This window comes from Odontomachus brunneus, unplaced genomic scaffold (assembly GCF_010583005.1).
Source record: "Odontomachus brunneus isolate Ranch 3 - 2012 unplaced genomic scaffold, Obru_v1 Obru_scaffold_001, whole genome shotgun sequence".
NCBI classification, from domain to species: domain Eukaryota; kingdom Metazoa; phylum Arthropoda; class Insecta; order Hymenoptera; family Formicidae; genus Odontomachus; species Odontomachus brunneus.
Window position 1 is genome coordinate 5,130,940 of NW_022639451.1, and position 16,180 is coordinate 5,147,119.

Consider the following 16,180-nt stretch of genomic DNA (forward strand, 5'->3'; position numbering starts at 1 on the left):
CGTGCCGGCGCTTTTATGTACTTCGTGATTGTGGTGTATAACGTGACACGTTTACGCAACCCGTCATCGAATATTTGCGCTACTTTTTTGTGTTTTTAGGCAAACCAAATGCAAATCGCTGCGGGAGAATCGTTCAACTCTCTCGAGTACACCGGAGCTTCAAAAGTGAGTTGTAGAATGTGTTGCTCAATATTCGTGTGCGTGCTGGTATACGTGTAAACTTACATGCACAAAAGATACTAGTTCTCTCACGTTAGTGCGTTATATTATCGAAGAAGGTACTTTGATGTTATCGCGACACTCGTTAAATCTCGACTACGACGACTCGCCTGTCGAATCTAATTTAACCTGTTGAATACTTGTGTTGAATCTTTTTGCTCGAGAACAACAGATATTGTGTGAATAAAGAACGATATAGAATGATAGATAATATGTATTTTTTCTTTGACTGTCTTGACTGACTTTGTTTTTCTTGGGAATGTCAATAAAGCAGTTTTAAAGCGACAAGATTTCAATAATGTGATTTACGAAGAAAAGACTTCAGTAAAATTTACATATTGTAGAGAGATGTATAACTTCTTTCGCGTAATTCCGTCCGAGCTTTTTCCGCGAATGGCACTTCTAACACATTACTTTTAACTGGGACGTACGTTTTTGCCCTTTTTTTGTAACGGGAAGAGAAATCACGGGAGAAAGAGGAAGGAGGGATCGTCACGCACCATCTTTGGCGAACCGGTAGTAGGTTTATTGGATCTCTTGTATGCTCACGATGCGGTTTATTCACGACAAGATTTGCATACCGCTAGCCTAAATTTTCCCTCCTGCCACTCGTCCGTCCACTATTCCGTATAAATAAAGACACCGTGACACCGAATCGACGACTTGTGTGAAAGTGTATGCCGTCTCGGCAGGAAGTGCTGTGGATCAGTTCGAATTAATACATCCCGTGCCTCGACCAGACAGAAACGCGGCGGTGTGTTTTCAGTGTTCATATTCTCGCGACGCATCATGTTAATTCGATTTATATTATTACTGACGTTCACCGCGCTTGCGAGACCAGCCGCCGTTGATAATGAGGTATCGTCGCTATTTCATTAATATGTACATAATGTAACCAAGTTACGTAGTCGGCTATGCAAGATACATTTGTTTAACGTAGATACTTTGATCATAAGTAAGTAAAAGACGAATATTTCAAATAACAGTTGCAGTCAAAATCGACGGCTCTTCCTTCACGCGAGAAGGAGCAGATCTTAAATAGCTCAAATAAGACTGCATCGGTCGACAATGACAAGGGATTGGTAGACTGGATATACGACATTGTGGTACCAAAGCCACCGACAATAACTGAACCGCCGCAAACAATAGATCAAACAACATGTCCAAAGTGCAGTACGTTTGATTTCCTTTCTCTGTTTACACGTAATTTATTGTTTTTGAATAAAAAGGTAAATGTTATACCAACACGAAAGTCTTTAGGGAACTTAGCAGACAAACATGTACATGTACATACACGCGTATATTAATTATTTTTTATACCAACATTCAATTGTTGTTAATAGAACACAGTACATGTCTCAAAATCTTCATGCCTTACCATTGTCTCAAATATTAGCAAGACTCCTACATAAAGATTATAAATATAAAACTACGGTATACATTACAAGCAATCTCGAACAATTAAATGCTACTTGATGGATTCGAAACTATGTTCATATTGACAGTCATGGCAAAAGATTATATTGCAATATAAGTAAAACAATTGAGATTTGTAAGTATGTATTGATAAACATCGCCGTAAAATCGTCACTTGCTTCGACATGAAGGAGATAGTAGGATATCCTTACCAATATTAACCCGTTATTTACAGCTTGCGGTTTGGTAAACAAGCAGAATCGTATTGTCGGGGGAGTCGAGACTCTGGTCAATCAGTATCCCTGGATGGGCATGTTGCTGTATAGGGGACAGTTTTATTGTGGTGCCACGGTCATAAGCTCGCGATATCTGCTAACCGCTTCCCACTGCGTCAACAGGTGACTTTTTTCTTCTTGGCAATTTGCGATCGTCTTCGAACGTGCGAAATAAGTCTATATGAGCAACATGCAATCGGTTAGACTCTTCTTCTTCTTCCTCACAGATTCGATTTGAATCAAATGACTATCCGGATATTAGAACACGACAGAAATTCGACCACTGAGAGCGAGACGCAGGAATACAAGGTGGAGAGTGTGATCAAACATAGCGGTTACTCCACTTTGAACTACAATAACGACATTGCGCTCATTAAGCTGAAGGATTCTATCACGTTCCAGGGCACGATGCGGCCTGTCTGTCTTCCGGAAGCAGGTTAGTTTAAATTACGACGATTACGAAATTTATTTCGTATCTGTTAAGCTGTAAATAAATATATAAATAAAGTAATTAATTTTATCTGTCGAATAATATTCATTGGATCGGCCGAGAAGCCGCGTCCTAAATCTTACAAATGTACGTAGTGGTTGGATAATTGTCACTTTAAAATTGAAAGAAGTGATTATAATTATAATTCGTTTACGCATTAATCATTTCAGCGAGAACCTTCGCCGGTTCGAAAGGTATTGTGACCGGATGGGGCGCTATTGTAGAAGCCGGTCCGGTGTCGCAGACTTTACAAGAAGTGACCGTTCCTATTATCTCCAACGCCGAATGCCGTGCCACGAATTATCCGACGCGTAGGATCACGGATAACATGATTTGCGCCGGTTACAAGGAAGGTGGCAAGGATTCCTGTCAGGTTAGCAAAAACATTCACGCTCTGGATTGTAAATGATTAGAGTCGTAAATTCGCGCGGAACAAATGATGACGTGAATTTTCACGCTGCAGGGAGATAGCGGCGGACCATTGCACGTGGAGGAGGATGGCTCCCACCAGATAGTAGGTAAGTTCAGCTAAAAATTGCGTGGGTTATTTCATTTGCGCGACACGCGCGCAACTCGGAAAGTTGTCGGTTGTAAAAGAAAATTTGTGCGCGTAAGCCGGCGAGGTGAGCCAAACGAGTTTACAGAGAGAAATTCCTCAATTTTCCAGGAATCGTATCCTGGGGCGAAGGGTGCGCTCAGCCCGGATACCCTGGAGTTTACTGCAGAGTGAATCGATATCTCACATGGATCAAGCGCAACACAATAGATGCTTGTTATTGTTGATAACACAACGTGTTGATATGCAGACTGACGTATTTATTTTATTTTAATTACACGTGTGATAATAATATATCGAATTAACTTACACACGTTTAATCGACAATGACGGAGACCGTGCCGCATCGCTCGGTCGAAGAGTGTATTGTGAGATATTTATTTATAAGACGTATTACTTTAGTCGTCGTTACAATGTTTTATACGATCGTGTATGTAACACAATACGCGCTTTATGCTTTTATCGTACACATTTCATACACGTAAGTGTAATTTATAAGTATATTCGTACACATAAGTGTTGCACGCAGACAATGATACTTTAAACTTAAGGCACGCACTTTGCTCCCCGCTGTTCGGTCGAAGCCTGCGATATAGAATACTCACAAAGGAGGAAAGTCGCGAGACTTTCTCTATTCATTTCAATCGGACGACGTGGAATTTCGGTGAAAACTCACGTACATTTCGTCTACTACTCGTAACACCGCTCGTATTACACGGTGAATAGATGATAATGTAAAATGCATTTCTTGTTATTGATATGTACAAATAAACTTTTTGGTTTCAACAACAATTCTTTTTTCTCTACTGAAATATAAAACTCTATTTACTATCTATCTACTACGCGGTCAAGGACTGAATGTATGAGTATTTATACGAATCGAATTTCGATAACTGTATTTTTCGATAAAACATCTTTGTATTCGTTTTAATGTTAAAGTCTTATGTGTAAGTCTTATATATTAGTGACTAGAAGACCTTCGACTACTGCGTCTTCGTCATCCGACAAGCCAATCTCTTCTTTCGCGCCGTCGTTTATCGCGGATTGTAACCAGTACGTTTCCATGTCTCCTTTTCCCTTTATATGATAAATGTTATTGTACGTAGTAAAGAGCATTGCCGATTATTGTGTGAAGATTTTTATAATACGAACCTTGACCCACACAACGCCACGCGATTCCGTACGATAACGACCCTCAGGTAACAAAGCTTTGGTGCTGGAAGAAATGTGGACCTTCCCCGTCTATATCGTGCAGCGCAATAAAACAAATGATAAGAAAAATTTCCTGTACAGTTTGACGTATGCTGGTCATTAATCTTACAAGAATTATCTCCATTTAAATGAACCAGAACATATTGCAGAAATGTCAAGTTTGTGCTTCATTTATATGTAGAAAAAAATAAATTTCTACAAATCTCTCGACTTAAAAAAAATCACAGACAGTGTATTTGTATACATGACTATGTAAAAGTGAAAAAACTCGGTTACCAAACTAGTGGTCTGCATTCTGGAAGCTGTATTAACGGTATCCCCGAAGAAACAGTACCTCGGCACTTTGATGCCGACCACGCCGGCGACTGCTGGTCCGGAATGGATTCCTGTAGCATCGCGGGAGGAATTCTGTTATTTCTCGATTGGATGAGAGTGGGTTTACACTGCGTACCGATGATCGTTACTCTTTGCAAAAGTAAAATTTCCCGCGAGCAAACTCTCGAAGGTCGCGAGCAGAAAACTTGATTCGAAAGTTCAACGGCTCAATGGTTAGGTTACCTATACGGATCCGTATGTCGAGTCCAGAGGGTAATTTGAGGGATCGGACGTGCTCGATAAGCTGCAGGGAAACATCGGCGATGTTCTGTGCGTGATTTTCGTTTCTGTCCGGCGCCCCGCTAGCTGCCATGTACACGCGACCCACAGTCTCCACCTGTTACGACAAATTCGCCGTGAACCGTAAATACAACGTAATTGCACATGTGCACGCACTTGTAAACGTAGCCGCCGTTGTGTCACGCAATAATCGTATTTCGAAATAATCGTCTGAGCTATCTCCGCAAGCGCGGCGAAATGTTTTATCTTTTATTGCAAGAAACTTTTCAAAGGTCACGTAGAGCGAATCGGGAAATGTTTAGCGATTTCAGTGGGAGAGATGCGTAATTATCGACTTTACTTTGTATACGTTGAACTGATCCATCAGCGTGTCGAAGCAGGAGAAAACCGCGTTCATGGACGAGACGATGTCCATTGCCCCTTCGATGGTCGAGTAATCGAAGTCGCATAATTCGCAGAAGAGAACCGTGATTGACTCAAACGACTGCAAACAATTGTGCTCCTCTATAGTTGCCAGGGAGATGACTAAGAATTTTGCGAGCATGTTTGCATACCTCGCAAGTGCTCAACGGACTAGCTCCAGCTCGCAATCGATCCGCCACCGTTTGCGGGATCATAGAATACAAAAGCTCGTCGCTTTTATTTTTCCAACGGTCCAGCAGCGCGTAACTGTCTTCCAGTTCCGTCGACCTTTGTTCAGCCCTCTCGAACATCATCTCCAATCTTTGGATAAACAGCATAAATGGCGCGCGCGAAAAATCGTGTGTAAACCGAATTTTCCAAAGTAATCATCGAGAACGAATTTAAGATATAGAAATTTGCTAAACTTGCTGTAAACGTGAACACGGCATGTACAACAATCGTAAATGATATTCACAGTGAATATATAGCGCGGCCAAGTATGATAGGAACATTTCTCTTTGTGTAATATTTCGATTTTAGATTGAGATCTAAATTTGTGTAAAATCTAAATTTTAATGAAAATGATTCTGAAATGATTCTTGTTGAGTCGGGGATTCTCAATAGCCATACCTTCCACAATGTTGCCATCCTGCCAATACTAGTTCCTTGCTCATACCATGAGGATTTAGATCGTTCAAGTACAGACCCATGTTAAGAAGCTCGTCCAAACTGTTTATTCTGTTAGATAAAGAGAATCACCAGTATCACGAACTTGTTGTTCAGTAGCAAATACAATTAAAACGAATATCGAGACTTACAAAGGGCTACAGAGAAATATAATCGCCTTGATATCTTCGATGTATCTCATTTGACCCTTTAGCAAGATGCTCCGTGCACCTTGACTGCCACGCCTGTCTAAACTGCTGCTCGTGCTTGGTGTATCGCCTGAATTTACCACCGTGTGATGATCGTTCGCTCTAATGAGTTCTAATTCGAATATCACTGAATGTAAATACATTACCTAAAAGTGTATGTGTGCATGAGTTTATAAATCTCCGTAAGCGTGTCGCGGGATCATAAAGGAAAAAATGGCCCCCAAGGCTAACGTTATTTTACAAGAATTACTTACATTACCCCACGTAAACGAAATTCCTTTAGGTCTTCTCAATTTGAAGACTTCCGTGACATGCTTGCTTAAAATGGACGTCGTGCCACCCCAGGCTTGAAGCAACTTATCACCCGCTCCCAAAATTCGCATTTCTTTATTCATTACTACGCCAAATGGGAAAAGGCGTAGGAAAAATGTGCAGGAAATGGGTGGCAATTCACGACCTAGCGGAGTTTTCATTCTGTTGTTCTTCGCGATCTGACGATTTCCAGTGATGTAATGCACAGCGATCAAGGTTGAACGTTAAATTCATTATAAATGCTTCAGTTGTGATTAGTTGTGTGGAAAATTCGATTCAAAGGTAAACGGTGAAGATTTTCTAGTTGTAAATTTTCTGGTTGGAAATAATATGGGGATTTAAGTTTGAACAAAATTCACACTTACGTATTGACAATTGTCGAAATCGATACGGAACTTAACCATCACGTTCCGAGATCCCGGAATGTTGTTGGAAGTTTCTAGCACTCTAATATTCAATTCTGTATCATACAGGTCTTTTGCTATTTGAAATAATTGTCCTGCGAGCAGAGTAGACAATTTTACAAGCGTCATTGTGGGATCCAATTGCATAGAATACAATTTCGTTTTCTTTAGTGGAATATTCTCAAAAATGTTTCCACAAATTAAACGGGTCGAAAAAATCAGTCAGTTCTTACCCATAAGATAATGTGTGAAACCTTGCCGAGTACTTCTATAAACTAATACGACTCCCTGTGGATCCACATGTGTTGTATACATGGAGGGACTCTTCATCTTTGGATATGTGAATCTCATTTGCATGTGAATGTTGTCAACGCTTTGCAGAAAGTCGCAAAAATAACGACCAGTCGCTTTCACGGTGCAATCGTATCTAATAAAACAAGCTGCGCGTGAAATGCAAATTTTATCGGTTTTTACATAAACCGCAAGTGCTTCCAGTACGCAAGGAAATGCACGGGGGTGGATAACTACAATCAAACAAATCAACGATTCGTTTAAATACGTATTCGATTTTTGCCAACGTGAGTCAGCGTTTTTGCCCTTTAAAAATAACTAACTTCGGAGTTACATCTCGATTTTCCAGCCGCTTCAACCCTCCGTGCTCGTAAAGTGCGTATAATTGAAAGCAGAGAGCTGACGTGCTCAGATTTGGCGAGCAAAATCTGAACTCGTGCTCAACCGTTTTACTCAGCAAGATATAACGATATAAATATAAAAACATAATTTTTTAAAACTCCGAAACTACGTTCTTCCTACAAGAAGACTCGACATATATGTTATAGAACAATCCTTTGCGTTCAAAGTTAAACAGAAGTTTAGTCTGACTAAGTTAGTAGATTCGTGTTCGATAAACGTGAACGATATATATTTGACTATTTGTGATTTGTCGCACGAGTACTATAATAGCTTGCTTAGCACGCAGACTGAATATCGCGGGCTGATTGCCGGCAACACGTTACGATAGTACATCAATGACCACATTTTCTTGTGATCAATACAACGGACACGTACATTTAACGACTGTTTGCGATGGCAGTTAATGGTGTTCCAAGAATTGTACATAAAACTGATCGTAAAAGCTTTTGAATTTCTTCAAAACAAAATTATCGAGGCAAACGCAGGCGAGAACTATCGATCATCATCGTCGCTTAATTTACAATTCATAGAAAGTAATACGGCAAATTCTTATTGTTAATAATATATGTTTTCATGCTGTTTTCTATAACAGAAAACTTACCCCAGATTACTGAAAAATCTAACGAAACACCTGCCGAAAAATTGCATAATGTTATCCATGGAATCGCCAGTGTACGCAGCGAGAGCTGCGGCTAAATTGGTCATCAGCTCGTCCGAATATGTCTGTCTGGTATTAAAAACCATGTGTTTGCAATCAGCTTTCTCCAGAATATGACACCATATCTTATCGCCGAATTCTAACTGTAAAAAGATATTTTAAAGTTGCTACATTCTCCTTACCGATTTATTACAAATAAGATATCTCGAGGGGGAGAGATAAATTTAAATATATATATATATATATACAAATACAGGCTTAATATTTAATATTAAAGTGCAAATTGAATTTTGCATTTTGTTGAGAAACAAATCGAATAAAACAAAATTCAAACACGCAAATGCAAGAAATATTTCGGGTATGGAATATTACACGTTAATGGAAAGCGCATCCATGCAATATCTTGATTATGTGCCGGATAATAGGTTTCATAGGTTTCTATTAAATCGATACGGATAATCGAGCCATTCACTCTAATCTCTGGAGGCCAGTAAATGTTTCTTTTGTTGGGAAGAGAAGAGACCACGGAAATGAATATGTGTTCTTTAATGAGAAAAGCTCTTAGAAACCATATCGTAAATGAACACGCAAATTTACAGAAGTGTCTGGATGAACGATTAGCTGTACGTATTATTTGTTCCGAAACTCTTTTGTTTTTCACAAAAAGATGCGTGTAAAGGTTCAAGAGATATTCGATGAATTTTCAGGAATAAGTAAATTTTCGCAAAGAAATTTAATTCATTGCAAAAAACACATAAAAATAAAATAATGAAATTTTTATGACGATTTTAATAATGGTGAAAATTAACAACTCATTAATTTGTATGTGTAATATGTGCAAATATATGTGTAAATTATAACTTGTTCAAATCTGCATCGTTATTTTTATATTATGCGACTATGAGCACAGTGATATTAAAGAGAGGAAGCGAGAAAAATATGAGCAAGACATTACCAAAACAATTCAATAGTTGTCCTTACATGCCTGATCGAGCGTTGCTATTTTTAAAACCTCGTACAATTAAGGTATCGAGTTAAGAGGAAGTTTAAGTCCATACATATTCAAGTACTTCGTTTATTACATATCTATGCGTTTCCTTCGGCGAGTACGTGACACACGTTACAAGTGCTTGGATTAATTTGGGACAACCAAAGAATGTAATGAAGCAAAGAAACACATGCTGTGTGCTTTTCGAAATTTTCTCTACTGTTCTAATAGTACAATGTTTGTAAACGTAATATCGTTGCTTGTATTTTGTAATTGATATATTCAACAACTTAAAAAAAAGCAAATAAAGTGAAAACATATAACGAGCTCGATTTATTACACATCTGTCATATTCATATGAAGTTTATTCCCCGAATCGAGAAGCGCACTGTAAACTGAACACACACATAAGGGAGTAAATACCAAATCGATATTATATGGATATATTTTCTCTATTAAAACCTTACTGCGCACAACTGTCGGGAAACCCAATATTTGTATTATTTCCCAAATTACACACTCTGCAAATAAAGGCGATAGAACTCTCTATTTGAGCAGCGATTGGTTGTGTTTGCGGAAGTGCTAAATAACGATCCCGTATGATACACTAAGACTGATATGGAAATTAAGATAGCTGATTTCGATGATAATCTTTATAATGGAATCTGCCCCGCCACTTGAGATAATTACTTAATCCACAGTACCAATTAAAGCTCCATCGTGTGTGCGTATGTGTAATCGTAGATGTACATGCAATTATCGGAGAGCGCCGATAAATTGTGCCATCTAGCTTAACGTGGGAAATTAAACACGCTGCGGATCGACGAGTTTAATTTTGGCTTTGCTATCTCGACCGAAAGACAGTCCGAAATTACAGATGGGGATTCGAGATAAGCCTATTCGCCGTGTTACTTCCACATACCTAGCAATTGAATGGCTCTTTCGCTGCGTACAGTTCATTAAAGTGGGTGACTAACGAACGCGCGATTAATCTAGATCTGCAAAATGCGAAACACACCACGAATATTTCAGCTGTTTGCGATCCGGGTTACGCATTAAACGTTTCTCTGATCGTGATAAATGTTTTCTTTCGTCGTCAGACACTTTTTCTTAAAAAGTTAGCTACCCAACGGCGAAAAAACGACCTGAGATGGGTTTTATTAATATCTGCTAAGTCGGAAGATAAATGTCCCGTGGCGCAAAAACGAATCGATCACGATATTTCGTTCACGTTAACGCGTGAAACGACTGCGGAGACCAAGCTCTAAACCTAACTTTGTTAAGAAAAGAAAGAAAAAGAGAATAGAGAGGGGACCATATGAGTTATCAAGTAAAAGAAACAGACGGATATTTCTGAATGCAATTGTGTAAGTTCTCGTGTACACGTGCTTTCATCAGTACAGCATCCGCAACTTCTAAGATCGAGTATTTCTAGCAACAGCTGCATCGCTCCGTGAAACTTGCGCGAGCTGTGTTATTCATAATAAAAATTAGATATTAGAAAATGCGCTAACTTGGAACACCTGTAAACTTTTCAAATTCTTTGTAATTCCTTATCACAAGGCACATTCATAACGTCGGAGACATTCAGAGAAAGACAATATATATGTTTGCTATGTATCTGATGATAATTACATAAGTTATTTCTGAAGTGATCATTATTATTTTCGCGTATTATTATACTGACATTCACATAAAATGATTGATTTACGTAATTAATATCTCTTAATTTATAGATCACTATAACAACATAAAACGTCAACCCATTTTCTTTCAAAAATATCAAAATATAATTTTCGCAGTTATTATCATCGAAGAAAATGTACAAAAGTTAAGTAGATGTCCAAGTATTTCGAGTGCAAAGGAAAATTACTTACCATGAAGTAAAAGAAGGAGAAACAAAATCTCGATTCGAAAAAAACAATTTCCCGTGTGTACATTGTGTAAGCAAGATGTGAGACGCGTGTCCCAAGTTAGCTCGAATACACAATGCCATCCCTATTCGCTCGCACTTTACCGACCTGCACAAAGTATTGCACACTTTCCAGCAGCATCCCGTACATCTTGATCAACGCGTTCGCGTATTTTGTTTCACTTATCTAAGGATCCGTTAATTAGATCGCGGAAGTTCCCCGCCGACAGTCTTATGAAAAGGTTTCCCTCGCAATCTTACAGCACGCGCAGAGCGAAAAACCCCTCGTCTCACGAAGCCCGCCCCAGCGCTATCGCGGCGCTCGGAAGACAAGTGTCCCGTGTCGCTGGGGTAGACCTCTGGTACCCGGTGTCATTTGAACGTTAGGCCTCCCTCAGCGCACAGCGAAGAGAGGGAAGTCAAGTTGGCTGAATGGCGCGGAAGATCGAGTTTCGACTGTGGCCGGTGGGTTACTCAACCTAGCAAGGATGGGTTGGCGAGATCTACGCGATGCGTGCGCAGACCTCATCGCTGTTACGGAGGCGTTCGCACCTGAATGCTCCCAGCGATAAATGCTTGTGAGCAAATTTGCATAATTTGGCCGGGAGAATTTTAAAAAGAAAAGAAAAGAAAAGAATAGGAAGAGAGTTAAGAGCTATCGATAATTCGGATCGATAAGAAGTAACAAGTCAGATATATGAATTTCATAATTAAAGTGTGATGGCATTGCAAAAAGTAACATTATTGTACAAGATTTAGATAATTTGTTTGACTGTGATCGACGGGAACTCATATTTAACAAATATCAATGATATTTGTTTGGTGAAAAAATTCTTAAAAGTATGTTTGTGGGATATAAAGTTTATTTTCTATGAAAAATAAATTTTATGTCCCACGGATAAATTTTAAAATATTTTTTCTCAGTATGGTATATCCAGGTGCCTTTACGATCAATTTTATTACTACCTTCCATATTTTCAGTTAATTTAAAGTAGACTTTGATAGAATTTTAATTTTAATTTGGAATTTAGTTACACAAGAATATACGATGCAAACAACCTCCTCACCAAATGAATGAACTTATTAAAGGATAATTGGGTGGAATACCTAAGAACCTACTCCTCTTGGTGATCTTAACATTTCTATCAATTTCAAGTTTTCTAATTTTATTTAAGAGACATGATAAATTTTTCTCTAAAGTTTTTCATGTTCTCCCTCTTCCTCTCATTGACACGCGATGTCGTCTTGCAGACGGAAGAGAACCACGGCGAGACACGTGCTATCGTACTTCTCGATAAGCCAAGCGAGTGTCATCGACCGCACGATGAGAGCCTAAGATTGCTCCCAGTCATCCGCAGTGTCGCGTTCAACTGAATTTTCGTGATGTTACAGCGGATCTCACAGCGATTATCAGCTCGGCCGTGGTTCGGTAGGCGTGTGTGTGTCGCGTGACGAGACTCCTTACCGCGTGCCGGCAGAAAGAACGGCAGACCCGTTTGCGTCTACATAGAAACGTACATACATGTGTACACGACACACTCGCAGCCGCCCCGGCGGGTCGGTAAATGCGTGCGCCGTCAGCCGACAGTGGAAACGTAAACATGGCCGCGGAGAGTAGCGACGGTTTGCCAATATCCCCGTCCGAGAAATCGCTCACCGGTAGCCTCGTGTCCGACGAAAACGAGAAAAGTGTCTCGCGCTCGCCGTCGAGTTACTCCATACGGGAGGACAAATGGCCGGATCTGGTAGTGTCTAGACCCAGAAAACTGGACGCTTGGTGGCTGCCGAGACGTAAGTCGTAGTACGATAGGTGCATGCTCCGCGATTCCGGCGCGCTTTTTAAAAGTCCGCGTTCGCCGGGAGTAACTCTTGGCGCGCGTGATTATTAGCGTCCGTGTGCACACGTGTCCGCCGTTATCACTGTTCCCTTACTGACAATCCCTCGATACTGTTCAGAGTTTGAAATAATTGAATATCCGCCGCCAAAGTTGAAAAACAAGTTGTAAACGACCGAATTATTTCGGAATTCTCAAAGAAAATGAACGTGTCTACAGGTGAGGCTTGTTGCTTCAAAATAGGCTGAGCAAGTAAGGGCTACGTGAGCCATAAAACAGGTGTTAATACGTAACCAGTCCTTACTCAATAATTTGTAAAGCGAAGCGAGACGACCCACTTTTCAGTAATTTTCAATAGTAATGTTCAATAGATAATACTTCAATAGATAGTATTTCAATAGATAGTGCTTCAGTAAATAGCGTTTCAATCGATAGTACAATGCTATAAGGCAGAACTTATAAATTTATTAGATATCAAGCAGGATCTGTCTGATTTATTGGATATTTATTGGATATCACGTATATATTTATTGGATTGTTCAGATTTTACGCGTCAAGTGCTCAGAGAGCTCCGTGAAAAATAACATAGTTAACGCTTAAAATAATGAAATAGTTAATATTAAAAGAAGAAAGGGATAGCTATAAATGAACAAAATCGCAAATAGTATGCATAGACGTGATGAAATTTAAGGGAAAGAATTGAAAACTGTATTTCTTACTTGAGGTCAGCTTTGACCCAAATATAAACATTACCTTTCGCTTGATTTTCTCTTCGGTATTCCCGTGCAATATGTTCATTAATCAATATTTCTATTTACTGAAGATTATGTTCTCACTATCTCGCAGAGAACTAAACGGAATTGACCCGTTGAGCCGATTTACGCGTTTAATGTTGCATTCTTATCGAACTTGGCACTCATAAACAACTTTTGCAATATGCTAGTTGATTACGATTTCCTCTGAACTATAACTGTTATCATATCAAGCAATAAATGGATTTTCCAACCACATTCGAATACCATTTTCCTGATGATACAACTTTTATTTATTTCATATATGGCACTTCTTTCTCGCTGCGGTTCACGACATGTGCTACGCGAATATCATAACCAACCGTACCAAAAAGAAAAAAAAAGGAAAATAGTTGGTAAGCTTGCATTAACGCGTTTCAGTGCGTATATACAATATTGTATGTATATATAATATTGTATGCATACAACGCAATCAATCAATATATACAACGCAACGCAATCAATAATGTTCTTTCTCTCACAATACATATGCTATCAATTGTTTAATGGTGACGTGGGAATACATAAACGTTGAGCCGCTTGTATCGCTGCATACGTCGTTTTGGAAGAATAATCAGCGTTTACGTTTCGATGCGAGTATGACTCAACCGTAACGTAATTCATAATTATCAATAAACATTGCTCAATTGGTGATTTAAACGGACTTTGCAATAGAATTTGTATGTAACTTACGGAAAAATAAAGCAAATTTTGTAACACTGAAATAAAATTTTGCAGCTTGGACGCGTGATTTTTTGTCAGTCTATGTTCGTTCGTAGAAAGAAAGAGAAAAACTCGCAACTAAAAAAAAATTCTCGCGACACAATTTTATTGCGGGCACAACCGAGGCAGTGCAGAAGCACTACCGTATCGACGGAGTAACACCCAGTGACGGTGGCAGCACCACTTGGTAGTGCGCACTGGCATCCGTATTGATTATCATAGATGGAGACAAAGTCGGCGGGAAAATCAATATCGCATTTCGCCGGCGCCCTCGCTATTTTCGACAAGAAATTTTCTTCGCTCGACGCTCCTACGATTTCCAAGTTATTTCCAAGAGTGTGTTTGAGATTGCAGAGATTATTGATCTCGTTTTGTGAGCAAGTAATCACATAATCGTGGGTATTACGATGTAGTCCTAATCAGTGCGCGCATCATATCTTCTTCAGCCGAGCTCCAGAATTTATTTACCGCTTTTCGTCGAGTAGCGCGACTCGTCATCTCTCGTCGAGGCAATGACAGATCTACTCGTTGTTGATATAACATCGCAACAACGACTAGAGGTGAACATCTGAGACGAGATGAGAAAAAGCAGCACGAAATAGATATAATAACGTATACATATTTTTCTCCCATTGCAAACAACGTAAACTCCGACTGTGCTATACCAACACCTGGTGACTCATCATTGCGACGCATTTATCCATCAGCTGATCGATGCAACGAGAAGAAGAGAATACTTCGGCGCACAGTGCATGGCAAATCACGGAAATAATAACGAACGCGTAGACGTAACGGGGATATATCAAAAAAACAAGCGGACGCGTATTATTCATCAATTATTGACGAACAACTCGTCGAAGATAAGGAGGGCATTCGATATTCGAGTGTGAATTCCCAAGTCAATCTGCGCAGTGAAAGGCTATCGACGAAGGGAACGAGAGTCTATGTGAATCGTCTGCGCTTGTACGAGTGAACGACCACCGGAAGATATCGCATAATCTCCAGGATCGATTGGGATAGTGACAGCGGAGGAATCGTCTTCTATGCGGCAGGAATCCCTGACCGGTCTGAAACTGCGGCCGCCGGGCGATCACGGTGGTGTACATCACGGCGGGGTCATGCTTGAGGAAGACATGGCTGGTGCTCAGGACACGATATACCTGTGCAATTTTAGGGTGTCGGTAGATGGCGAATGGCTCTGTTTGAAGGAGCTCCAGGATGTCGAGTTCTCGCTCCAAGACTCGATGCAACGATCACCATCGCCTCCGCTTGCTCTCAGTGGTATTAATCACCTTCATGATCACCATCATCATCACCATCACCACCACTATCATCATCACCATCAGCAACAGCTTCCCGAGCAACGAGAGCTTCGCAATATAATGCCACCAAGTCCACCGCCATTGCAGCACGTCTCCAGCTTGTGTCTGTACTCGATGTGTTCTCGCACTCGTTTGTTTTGTCGTTTGATCCGGTTTTCTCGATTTCGTTAGGTTGAGCAAGTACTCAATATGTTCCATCGTGATCTTCTTGTCTCCGTCCTGACATAGGGACCAATATTTTCGTACATTCAAGATTGATAAATGAAACGAGATATATATATATTTTTTTTTATTTATTTATTTAATAATAATGGGGATTGTTAGATATCGTATCACACGTCTCTTTATTCCAAATTAGTTCTAGGATCTATCGGCAAATGCTTCGTAGTTGCAATCTTGAATTTTTCGCAGTATGGCAAATTTTTTTTTTTTTTTTTATAGTAGAGAACAATTTTAAAGCAACAGTTTCGATACGTTAACGT

The 16,180-nt window shown here is 39.8% G+C and overlaps 3 protein-coding genes across 10 annotated transcripts in view; 2 read left to right on the plus strand and 1 right to left on the minus strand.

Annotated features, from left to right (window-relative positions):
• Positions 1–3,748, plus strand: LOC116847676 (trypsin-1-like). Its single transcript, XM_032823351.1, has 9 exons — positions 1–17; positions 100–165; positions 912–1,077; positions 1,206–1,392; positions 1,871–2,033; positions 2,138–2,346; positions 2,571–2,773; positions 2,864–2,918; positions 3,068–3,748. Coding segments are annotated over exons 1-9 (1,167 nt in total). The 5' UTR covers positions 1–15; the 3' UTR covers positions 3,184–3,748.
• Positions 3,194–13,697, minus strand: LOC116844439 (soluble guanylate cyclase 89Da-like). 5 transcript variants are annotated; one of them, XM_032817209.1, is made up of 13 exons: positions 13,616–13,697; positions 8,071–8,270; positions 7,010–7,203; positions 6,738–6,871; positions 6,315–6,551; positions 6,004–6,206; positions 5,816–5,923; positions 5,338–5,506; positions 5,124–5,267; positions 4,727–4,880; positions 4,445–4,554; positions 4,109–4,198; positions 3,194–4,033 (listed from the first exon to the last, which is right to left on the minus strand). In XM_032817209.1, the coding sequence occupies exons 1-13, from the start codon at positions 13,658–13,660 to the stop codon at positions 3,911–3,913; spliced, it is 1,911 nt and encodes a 636-aa protein (XP_032673100.1). In that variant the 5' UTR covers positions 13,661–13,697; the 3' UTR covers positions 3,194–3,910. The 5 variants fall into 5 exon arrangements, with proteins under 5 accessions (XP_032673100.1, XP_032673935.1, XP_032672269.1 ...); XM_032818044.1 differs by lacking the exon at positions 13,616–13,697 and adding an exon at positions 11,137–11,478; XM_032816378.1 differs by lacking the exon at positions 13,616–13,697 and adding an exon at positions 10,993–11,478.
• Positions 12,593–16,180, plus strand: part of LOC116841746 (protein RUFY3-like) — a 21,073-nt gene continuing 17,485 nt past the window's right edge. Inside the window, exons 1-2 of one of the 4 annotated variants that reach the window (XM_032813072.1) lie at positions 12,593–12,818; positions 15,397–15,801. In XM_032813072.1, coding sequence (XP_032668963.1) covers positions 12,593–12,818; positions 15,397–15,801 — 631 coding nt within the window. Of the gene's footprint in view, positions 12,819–12,855; positions 15,802–16,180 lie in introns of those variants that run through there. The other 3 variants (XM_032812228.1, XM_032810486.1, XM_032811341.1) reach the window with 3 other exon arrangements.